A 12,290-nucleotide genomic window follows, 5' to 3' on the forward strand; every position below is an offset into this window, starting at 1 on the left:
CGGTCCAGTCATGCGTCTCCGTCGTTAGTCCTGAAACAAAGTCGCCAGAAAGATTCGGAAACAGCGCAAGTGTTCCTTTAATCGCTTTTGCTGAACCGGGGTCAGTGTGTCGGTCCCGTTCTGGTTCCGTTATGGCCGGGCCGTCGCCGCAGCAGCTGCTTGACATCGATCCGGATTTCGAGCCGCTCTCCCGGCCGCGCTCGTGCACCTGGCCGCTCCCGAGACCGGAGCCGAGCGAACCGGGCGGCTCCAGCACCCCGTCCCCGGCACCGTCCGTTAAACCGGAGGCGGGGAGCGTGGACTTGTCCGGCGGGTTAAGTCTGCTGGTGGAGACGCAGGACTACTCGGAGGACCCGCTCGCGCTCTGCGCCGACTTCCACTGTCCAGAAAACTGCGCACATCAGCGGCAGCAGCGCGCGCCGCTTCTACCTGCGCAGCGCGCGAGCCCGCAGTTACCGCAGCAGCAACAGGTGCCGTCGCTCCCCTCCCCGGCGGGACACCACCCGTCCGGTACCGGTGCCGCGCAGAGGAAGAGCAGCTCGTCCCGCCGGAACGCGTGGGGCAACATGTCGTACGCGGACCTGATCACCAAGGCCATCGAGAGCGCCCCGGAGAAGCGGCTCACCCTGGCGCAGATCTACGAGTGGATGGTGAAGACTGTCCCCTACTTCAAGGACAAGGGGGACAGCAACAGCTCCGCGGGCTGGAAGGTAATGGTCCTCATGCAAAAAAAAAAGTTTTTTGCACGCGATATGAAAGAAGCGTTTGATAAGTACTGGTTATGTTAGTACACCTGCAGGACCAGAAGTGACTTATCGATATGAAATATGATTATAGTTACAAGAAGCGTGTAATTGAATAAGATGTATTAACGCGTGTGACTGTAATAGTAGAAAGAAAGGATTGTCCATCTTTGTTCAACACACCATGCCGGGTCCCCTGGTGCAGCCGTGACTCGCACGCGAATGACACGCGGTTTGTTTTGGCATTTCTGGAACGAGAGCGGAGCGCGCGAGCCGAACTCCCCGCGGGGTTCGGCGCACACAGCGCGCGCCCATGTTCGGCCCGTGCTGATTCTGCCAAGTGCGCTGAGCAGTTTTAACATGGGAAGCGCTGGCACGTTACATGGGGATGTACGCATGTACTGGTACTGAACGGCGTGCTGGCTGTATGCCACACAACGGAATCATAAGGTTATTTGAGGTTATACAAAATGTCCTATGCCCTCAATAGGTACGAAGAAGTTTCAGTATGAGTAATCTAGGAGAGGAAGGTTAGACACTTGTGTGTGTGTGTGTGTGTATGATGTGTGTGTGAGTGTAAGATGATTTTTTCAGTTCTGTAGTTTCATGGAGTGAAATCTTTTTTATATACTTTTTTGCATACAGACCTCATTCACACTTCATTTTTGAAGACTTGGGAAAGCTCTCATTCTAATGTATTCCTGACAGTTTAGTGTCCGCGGTGTGTCATACACTGTATATTGTCACTGGGTATTGTACCCTGTGTATTATACACTGTGTATTATACTGCAGCAGTCGTTTAAGATGTAAATAATGTCAGAACCTGCTGTGTCTTCACAGAATTTGATTTGATCTTTAGTTCCATTCAGCTTAAACTCAAGTGATTAAAAAAATACATGTGAACATGTATGCATAAAACATCTTGGTTATATGTGTGTTTTAATGCCGGAATACTCTTCATATGAACTATACTTCCTTTTGCTGCCTTTAACCCCCCTGTCCACTGAACACACACACACACACACACACACACACACACACACGCACATACAGTCATATCTATCCTTGTGATGCACAGACATTTCTAAAGGTCCTGTAGTGCTTTCAGTTATGGGGACTAACACAGGCGGTTACACACCTAACACTGCTGTTGTCCACTCAGCTGTCTGGGGTTTCTGGGAGCAGTGAAGCAGAGGGCCATGTTGTTTTAATAGCTCTGCTTCACTATTATACCTGCCATCATAATGGTAATGTCTCTGTGCTGAATTATAGCTGGTAAATATAATGGATGCCCATCTAAGCTCCGTAGCCTGTGCTCCACTGAGATGTCATTACACCTGCACTAACTCAGGCTGTGGGCCACCCAGAGACAGACGCTTCTGTCTGGGCGGTGAGGTGTGTCAATGACATCAGGAAGCCGTCGTTTTTGACATCATGAGCCTCGGACCCACCCTACACTCCCTGACCTAAAAATACCTGCGGGATTACCTGTGATTGCAGGACTCACCGCTACCTGAGAGACCCTTAGCCGAGCGCCGGCAGGCCTGCGTGCCGAGACGGGCCGTCTGAGCCCGCGCTATTGTGACATCATAATCTCAGCATTCCGATCGCTCGTGGGATGTTTGTGTCTGCGGGAAGGGCGCAGCGTTTAGGGGCAGGACTATGTAACACCGCTGTCCATTACGCAGCCAAGCTCGTGCCACAGATTGTGTGGAATGTTATTGTACAAGAACAATCGTATTCTACCTCCGGTCTTAATCATGGCTGTGCTACTGAAACAGTCAAGCCAACCAGGAGCAGATGGGCCAAGTGTTTTTTTGGCCAAGGCTGTTGACTCACTGTCCCGATATGCTACACTGTAATGATGTTTTTACTACTGTTGCTCACTTCAAAAGCAGATATTTCTGTGCCTGGCTAGCTGACCATTGAGGAGCACTAGTTGTCTTTGATGTTGTGCTAGCAGTGTTGATTGTGTCTGCACTACACAGATCCAACCTGAGCAAAGGTGGTCATTCATCTGTCTTAATTTTCACAAGGCTAAGGCTCTGGAAGAGGCTCGCTCTCTCTCTTGAAATGCCAATAAAATTCTGGAAAGAATAAAAAGTCTTTGAGTGAAGTGGAGAAAACCGGTTGTTGGGTTTGGGGAGGCCACTTCTGGGTTAAGCAAAGTTTCTAAGGTCAAAGGTCAAGCTCTACTGTACCCTGATGGATATGTCACAAGCCAGGACTGTTTTCATTTGTGCTATGCAAAACTCTTAATAGTAAGCAACACACACACACACACACAGTCTCTAGGTCTATTTAACAATAGTGTGTTTTGTCTGATCTCCTATGGAAATGGCATGATGTGTGTGTGTGTGTGTGTGTGTGTGTGTGTGTGTATGTATGAGGAACGCGCTGGGCATGTGTGTGTGTGTGTGTGTGTGTGTGTGTGTGTGTGTGTGTGTGTGTTAGTGGGATTCCAAAACTTCCTTCTGACCTCATCGGCTTCATGCCCAGTGTCAGAGTTAGTATCAAGCTTCTGTTTTTGGAACCTGAAAGACTCTGTCAGGTCTGTGTGTGTGTGTGTGTGTGTGTGTGTGTGTGTGTGTGTGTGTGTGTGTGTGTGTGTGTGTGTGTGTGTGTGTGGATCTTCAGTTCACACATGTTCAAACTACAGAATGTAATTTCTGTCTCTCTGACATAGAATCTGTCGCTATTATCTTTTTAGGCAAAACCCCCTCTACCCACACTCAATAGTTCTACTAAATGTTTAACTATGACCTCTGTTTTCAGTAGATAAACCTTGTTACTCCTCCATGCTTTGAAGTCTACAATAGCTCAACCCTTACCCAGTCTCACACTCTCTTTCTCTCACTCTCTCTCTCTTCTCACACACACACACACACACACACACACACACACGCACACACACACACACTATACACTATCTAACGATGTGAAATAAAACGTGTCCACAGATGTACACAGGATCATGTGCCCCTGAGTCTGGACTAATGTCTTATCCCGAGGTAAACAGGGTGAATGAGTGGGTGGGAGGCTTGTGTGGGCCAGATCATCGATTCTCAAATGCTAAATCACTGGGTTTTGTCCTTGACTGCTGTCTCCCACTCAGCCCCTGCAAAGATCCATGACTGCGTTCAAACCAATGGCCTCCGTCTCGGGTTGACACCCATCTAGGTTTCACCTGGACGGTCTGGTTTTTAGGCTGTGTGTCTGGGTCACTTGTCCGCTTTTTGCAATGTTCTCCCACAGTTACATTGGTAATTTTTTGACCGCTTCTCCCTTATGGCTCTAGGGTGGAAGACACCTTAGTCCTAATGAAATAGCACTGTCCAGGTCAAGCTTGTTGAGTAGGTGACACCCTAGCCAAAATTCTCCCAGCTGATTTTGTTGTTCCGCATAGATGAAATAGAATTGAACACCACAACCTCCCAACAATTCCATAACCAATGTTAAACTCCTGTTGAAAGTCACCAGCAGTTTTCTTATAATATTTCCATCTACTTCCAATAGATGCTCACTAATATTTGTGTGTGTAATATATTTCAATTGTTTAGTCTCCAAAAGCCGTGAGTGTGCCATGGTGCACAGAGACCGTGGTGGCAATACCTGTATTTCCTCTTCATGGTTGCCCTCCGTGCAGGCTGAGGGGTATGTACGTATGCCCTGTGTAATTAGCATTGTGCAAGGTGCACAGAGAAAGAGAGCTGTCAGGAGATGAAAGTGACATGCACAGCTGAGACACGTGAAACCTGAAGCTTCTGAGAATTCATTAGATATCAGAAAAATCCCCGCACAAAAATGTCAAAAGGAAGTTGAGCCGTCAGCAGTCTGTGCAGTTCTCCCCACTCTCTTTGATTTTCTTGCATTTGCAAAAAGCGCACCGTGGTGTAGACCCACGTCACCGGCGAGGCTCTCGTTTACAGCTTTAATGATAAATGTGCAATGACAGATAAAACGCTCTGTACTTCTAAAGCATATTTACAACTCTCTGGGTATCTGTTCATGTTATAAAGTGTGAAGAGGATGGGGGCAACAGTATGAGGACTGGCACTGCCCCCATTCACCCACTGCCCTCAGGGTGTTCCGCACCTCCAGGCCTGCGGGGGGCAGTGTGACATGTACACTTGGTTACGTCATGCCCTCAACTGCACCTCAGTCTTCTGGGGAGAGCACCGCAGATTCAGGCCTTCCTGCATGTCAGATGTACGCAAAACCCACGTCAGTGCAGTACTGTTCTGCACAGGTTGCATAAACCCACACAACCGTGTTACAAGCGCACATTTTGGTGATGGGGGGTGGTATGTGTAGCAAGGCTTGTGTCATACACGCTTTGTGTTGAGAAGGAGTTCAGATTCAGAGCAGAGGAGGATCTCCCCCACCCCAGACACCCTGATGGACACAGGCCACCACAGATCAGGGTTAGAGCCAACCACAGACACCCTGATGGACACAGGCCACCACAGATCAGGAGTAGAGCCAACCACAGACACCCTGATGGACACAGGCCACCACAGACCAGGGTTGGAGCCAACCACAGACACCCTGATGGACACAGGCCACCACAGATCAGGGGTAGAGCCAACCACAGACACCCTGATGGACACAGGCCAGCGTTAGAGCCGACCACAGACACCCTGATGGACATAGGCCACCACAGACCAGGGTTGGAGCCAACCACAGACACCCTGATGGACACAGGCCAGCGTTAGAGCCGACCACAGACACCCTGATGGACACAGGCCAGCGTTAGAGCCGACCACAGACACCCTGATGGACACAGGCCAGCGTTAGAGCCGACCACAGACACCCTGATGGACACAGGCCACCACAGACCAGGGTTGGAGCCAACCACAGACACCCTGATGGACACAGGCCAGCGTTAGAGCCGACCACAGACACCCTGATGGACACAGGCCAGCATTAGAGCCGACCACAGACACCCTGATGGACACAGGCCAGCGTTAGAGCCGACCACAGACACCCTGATGGACACAGGCCACCACAGACCAGGGTTGGAGCCAACCACGGACATGGTGCTTCATCCTGAGATGAAGGCATACAGGTAGAACAATGGTGATATGTCCCCTGCATTGGAAGCGTGCCCAAAGCATCTTTCATAATAGGGAGAAAATAGCTTTGGGATGGATGGGAATTCACCCTCGGCCCCAAGACGTTATAAATAGCGTTCCTTATTTTTGGCTGCTTGTAATTCTAAGGTTGTTCTTTGAAAGCGGGAAATGCCAGCTACCTTTCAAGTGTTTGTGGTAAGAAGGAATAACAGTAGGAGATGTGTGTGCTTATTTTTATTAGAAGCATCTAGCTGCCAAACTGCAGATCCTGTCCAGCGCGCTGAAGCCACGGGGAGGTAAGGATGTGTTTGCTGGCAGTTAGATGTGCTGACTTGATGATTGCACAATTAGACTTTGATGGAAATCCCAGAACTTTGTGCTGGGATCAGAATCCCTAAGGCTCAGGCTGGGACCAGAATCTCGGAACACTGGGCCAGACCTGGAGCCCCAGAACTGGTATTGGGGAAGGAACCCATACAGGGATGGGAGGCCTGATCATACCCAGTTCATGCCCAGGTCATATCCAGGTCATGCCCAGGTCATATCCAGGTCATGCCACAACATGAAGAATGCACCAAAGCTGTCTGAGTCTGTTTGTTCATGCAACCCCGTTAGCCTTGAAGTGTTCACCAAGCAAAATTCCATTAGATGATCATGTATCATTATACAAACATTTGGTTAGTTTTCTAAGGAACTGAGTAGCTCTAAAAGGTTACGGTCAGAAAATATGAAATGAATGCTGTAAATTCAGTCTTCATTAACACATGGAAATCCCTGTGAATTTTAGAAATTACACAGCCAAAAAAACTTCCAAAATATTTTCAAAATTTTCCAAAAGTAATTTGAAGACAACTGACAGTTGGCTGCTTTTAAGTCCATTTTCCACTAAACTGAACTTGGCAGAGTTGCGTGTGCGTGAGGAGGTGCCCTTTCCCTGCGCCATGCCGATGGCGTTAGTCAGCCACATGAACACGGCAGCGTGAGCAGAGTCGACCCACCAGCCCCGCCCCCGGCCCCACCCAGTGTCCCGCCCCCTGCTGGCGGGCAGCCGCACACGGTCGTGAGAGCGAAGAGATTGATGAGCTGTCAGGTAGCAGCCTGCCACCCAGACTGAGTGATCTGTAACAACAGATACCAGAATGTGAACATGAACTCGGCGACTCGGCAGGTGTAGGCGTTCATCCGACACTGAGTGATGACACAAACCATCTCTTTGTCCTCCACATGCTTTTGAATAGGAAAATAAATTGCTTTCACCCTATGACCGAAAGCATACAATTGTGCATAAAACTACTACTGTCGGTGATGTGTGTAACAATGTGTGTCTGTTTTTTCTGGCTTTTGAAAGGCTAAAATATCTTAGGTGACACATCCAACTTCTCAGTGCAGTTCAGCTGAGGTGCTGCAGGTCTAGCCAGAAGAGAAGGCTACGCTATCAGCCTGCTGCTACCAGCACAAGATGGCCACGTTTGGAACACAATAACAGGAGGTGACCACACCAACTCTTGGAGAGGGAGGGAGAGAGAGAGAGAAATGTAGAAAATGAGGGAGGGAAGGAGGTGTCGTGAGATAGATGTCAAACATCCTTCATTCCTGAGCCATTTGCTCATTTCCCAGCACGTGCCTGTTGTAGCTCTCCTACCACAACCTGCCACATGGGACCCAGCTGTGCAGGACGCGGGACCCGCTTGCGAGGGCAGGATGCAGGATGCAGGACCAAGCTGTGACTGCGGGATGGGAGATCCAGTTGTGAGTGCGGGACACAGGAAGCACGACCCAGCTGAGTGCGGGACACAGAAAGCAGGACCCAGCTGTGAGTGCGGGACACAGAAAGCAGGACCCAGCTGTGAGTGCGGGACACAGGAAGCAGGACCCAGCTGTGAGTGCGGGACACAGGAAGCAGGACCCAGCTGTGAGTGCGGGACACAGGAAGCAGGACCCAGCTGTGAGTGCGGGACACAGGAAGCAGGACCCAGCTGTGAGTGCGGGACATAGGAAGCAGGACCCAGCTGTGAGTGTGGGATGCAGGATATAGCACCCAGCTGTGAGTGGGACGGGGTCCAGCTGTGAGTGCGGGACACAGGACACAGGATCCAGTTGAGAGTTCAGGACACAGGGCCCAGCCACGGGACGGGACCACATCATTTCCTAGGTCTGCCATTCTCCATGATATCCTTGAATATTGTTCCTCTTTGATTATTTCTCCAAAGGCAGGAAGCTGCTTAGCAATTTCCCCCATGATGCTGCTGGAACGCACCTCACAGCTCGTGAAACGATCGTGATACCTGGTGAACTGAAACACTGCAGCCTCAGAGGCCATGTGCTATGGGGTCACGGGGTCAGATGGGCAGAGCTGCGATCTCTTTTCGTTTGTTTGATGAAATTTGTCATTTTTGTGCACAGACAGCCACGTCTTAAAGAGACAGAACAACAAAACCGGATTTGAAGTGACATTTTTTCACAGGACAAACACCTGATGCTCATCACATTTAACCACTAATGTGTTTGAAACTCCTGAACAGTGCAGGTAGGTTGTTGTGCTTTGTTCTGAGCCAGTTGCAGTGTTGCGAATAACGCCGTTAAAAATAACGGCGTTAGGTAACGGCGTCATTTTGTCAGTAACGGGATAATATAATTAATTACTTTTCCTGTCGTTACAACGCCGTTGACGTTACTGGTCATTAAAAGCAGTGCGTTACTATATATTGATATACTAACAGTAATCCGAGCGGACCGCTGCCCAGACAGAGTAACAGATCTCGATAGGTCACAGTTCTCTGTGTAACACCCGTTTAACTTAACAAGTCAGTAAGCGATTGGCTAAGGCAGCGTTATGGTAGCCAATCAGAGCCAGTGTTTTTACACGCGCTCCGAAGCGCACCAGTGACACACCAAACGGAAAAGAGGCCAAAATGGCGAGTCAGGAGTAAGCCGAAGACAAATGAGCATTTTCAAGGTGGCGATATAAGAAAATACTTGAAGTTCCTGAATGTCTACCAGACTGGGTATTTGATTTATTTAATTAAGAATAGAGGTTTTATTGTTAAGTTTACTTCTCTTGTGAACAAACCAGTCGTCTCAGGTTGAGAGAATTTTCCTTAATTTGATAGATGTAAATGCACTTTATATAGTGTAACTGTTTACTTTTGCTTTTTTTTTTTTTTTTTTTTTTTTTTTTTTACAAAGATTTGGGATTTTTAAGGATTTTATCCTGCACTGGTCTGTGAATGTGCAATAAATATAAAAAGTTAAACACTTTTCTCATCTACTCATTTCAACTAACTGTGAAAACTTTTTCAAAGTTTGAAAGCTTTTTCAAAAAATCCTTATTCATTGGCATATAACTTTTTTTTAAACTGTAATGCAAATAGTTACTTTCCCTGGTAACGAGTTACTTTTATTATAGAGTAATTCAGTTACTAACTCAGTTACTTTTTTGAACAAGTAGTGAGTAACTATAACTAATTACTTTTTTAAAGTAACGTTCCCAACACTGGCCAGTTGTGCTTCTGGGTTGGTTCTGCTGTGGGGGCAGGGTTCTGAGCCGGTTCTGCTGTGGGGACAGGGTTCTGAGCCGGTTCTGCTGTGGGGGCAGGGTTCTGAGCCGGCTCTGCTGCGGGGGCAGGGTTCTGAGCCGGTTCTGCTGCGGGGGCAGGGTTATGATGGCATGCCTGTGTTCAGTGGTCTATCTTGACCCTTACATAAAGTTACCACTAAATCAAACACCCCCCCCCCATTGTCTCTCTCACTTTCTCTCTCTCTCTCACTCACTCTCCTTCTTTCTCTGTCTCAATCTGTCTTTCTCTTCCGTGTGGAGTCGAGACATCATTTTCCTTTAATGTTAAAAGCACCAATAGGAGCTTTTTCAGGTGGTGTCCAGAGGCCCTGGTGGAACCTCTGGCTCTCGGTTATTTTTGCACTTTCCTGTAAAAACAGCACACACGTCTCTCACAATGAGCAGTGATGCGTTTCCTGCTGAGTGGCTGGAAAATATACGCTGTGTGTTAACATCTCCTCCCTGAAACACACACACACACACAGCACAGAAAGACGGGGTATAGGGTTTAGCACCAGATTCATTGATTGTCAAAACCAGGGAGATTAAAGAGGAGGAATCAGGAGGAAGAGGAATCAGGCATTATCATGTGTTAGTCACTTCAATAACTGATGAGAGTCTCCTGCCTTGATTTAAAGATGAGGAAAAATGTCCTTCTTCCACACGTGCTCAGTGTGAGTTGAGTTCAGTGCACAGGGAGCAGACTGCCTTGTTCATGTCTGTATTGGCCAGTCTTTCTGTATGATTAACTGGAGGGACAGTTCAATTATAATGGAGTTTGCTGTCTGAGAATGTTTTGAAAATAATATCAGTATATGTGACATAACGTAAAAGGGGGGTGGGGGGCAGAATAACAGAGGAGGGAAGAGAAAACGTGTTTTCTTCACTCTCTATCACAATAACACACATGCGTACACACCTGTCTCTAGGGCTTACTCAGAACTCAGCTTCCTGTTCCACACATGTGCGTGTGTGGACGCATACTCCGGGTCACACGCATCGCACACGTGCAGACCACACCCTCACGGCGTGGTGTATCCCTGGGTCTGCAGCCATCTGCTTGCGATAACCGTTTGGTTCCCACGGGGCTTCCTCCGACAGGGGGACCCCAGGGTCCTGACTGCCCCAGGGGAGGCAGGCTGGTGCGGGGTCAGGGAACCTACGTGCTGCCCTAGTGCTTTGGAGCCTGGAGTCTTACTGGAACTGTTTTTCTGAGAGATGAACCGTTGGCACACGTGCAGCATTTAGACCTCCAGACCCAGATGGGCTCACATGTAGCATTTAGACTCACAGACCCAGGCCGGCTCTGGAGTGTAAACCCCCAGAACCAGGCCTTCTGCTACCAGTTCTTCTGCAGGGAAGAGGACAGGGGTCCAACCTGCATTCTCACAGCAGCAGCTGGGTGCGCTGCCTGTAGCCCGTCTGGAGCCCGTCTGGAGCCCGTCTGGAGCCGCTGTAGCCCTCGCTCTTCTCAGCTGGCTAAGACGTCTGTGTGAGCCTCTGTCTCATTTGGCTTGAAAATGAGAACTTGGAATTTTTATGCTTGAATTTCTCAGATTTAATAGAGTGTGAATTTTAAACCACTAAATAAACTTAAAATGAGCAGTTTATACATTACATATAGCAGTTTATACAATAATTACATTCATACTTGATTAAAATGCAATAAACTCACACTTTCAAAATGTATTTCAAAATCTACAAGTCACACTTCATGAATTCAAAGTATTTACATTCACAATAAATAAATTCAGCTGTGAGCACCATTAATCTGCAGTGTAACATGTAAATGTCGTCATTCTGTGGTTGCTGTAATGTACTGTGGCTGAAATGAGGAAAAAAAAGAAGGAATAGTCTATGGGAAAAATACGGATTATTGACCCTACAAGTTTGTGCTGGTAAGAATTGAGAGCCATTAGTAAACACTTGTTATGTGGGAATGGTGTGATGGATGGAATCAGAGCTGAGATAAGACATGTTCCTGTGACCTTGCTGTGTCTCTGCCCACAGCCGCTTTAGTAAGAATCCTGTCTGTCCAGGCACAGCACAGACGTCACTGCCTGTAGTTCCTTTTCAGCACGCGGGCTGTGTGTCTGCAGCGCACTACAACCACAGCCGTGACCACTTCTCATCATTCTCATTTAGCAGACGCTTGTCCAGAGCGACTGTCAAAAGTGTTTTGTTGTCTCAGTGGGACAGCTAGACTTGGCACATAATCAAGCTTAATCCCTTAATACAGATTACCAAGTGCAGGATTAAAGATCAGTCGAGTGTGTTTGATGTAGCTATTACATTACAGTTATAATCAAAACTACTGCAAATGAAATTGTTTTCATAACTGAGAGTAAGACCCAGAGGGTTTTGGTCTAAACATAAACTCAGGTTTAAATATGTAACAGGAGAGACTGGTGTGGCACAGGCAGACTGAGACAAACACCAGCTCAGTACGGCCATTGTGACCTGTGACTCACTGTTAAACAAACCCACCCATATAGGTTGACTGGTGATTGGTTGTTAAGCAAACCCATCTAAACAGGTTGACCTGTGATTGGTTGATAAGCTCAGCTCCCTGGACTGGAAGTGTGACACCAGGAACAGTGTCTTTCCTCATTTTACCAGCCACGGCTGCTATGCGAGTGTGTGTGTGTGTGTGTGTGTGTGTGTGTGTGTGTGTGTGTGTGTGTGTGTGTGTGTGTGTGTGTGTGTGTGTGTGTGTGTGTGTGTGTGTGTGTGTGTGTGTGTGTGTGTGTTCTTGAGTTAGTGTATGTGTGTGAAAGACTGGAATTTGAAGCATGCATGGCTGTATTGTGTTTGGTGTAGTTCAGGGTAACTGTTCTCCCATGGGCCGTAGTGAATGAGTGTGTGTGTGTGTGTGTGTGTGTGTGTGTGTGTGTGGGGGGGGGGGGGTGGTGGTGA

At 48.1% G+C, this 12,290-nt stretch overlaps 1 protein-coding gene across 1 annotated transcript in view; it reads left to right on the top strand.

Moving 5' to 3' along the window:
• Positions 1-131: 131 nt before the first annotated feature.
• foxo1b (forkhead box O1 b) overlaps positions 132-12,290 on the top strand; it is a 24,380-nt gene continuing 12,221 nt past the window's right edge. The window contains exon 1 of the mRNA XM_077019436.1: positions 132-710. Within this exon, the coding sequence (XP_076875551.1) occupies positions 132-710 (579 nt within the window). The remainder of the gene's footprint in view (positions 711-12,290) is intronic.

This window comes from Brachyhypopomus gauderio, chromosome 10 (assembly GCF_052324685.1).
Source record: "Brachyhypopomus gauderio isolate BG-103 chromosome 10, BGAUD_0.2, whole genome shotgun sequence".
Lineage (NCBI taxonomy): Eukaryota > Metazoa > Chordata > Actinopteri > Gymnotiformes > Hypopomidae > Brachyhypopomus > Brachyhypopomus gauderio.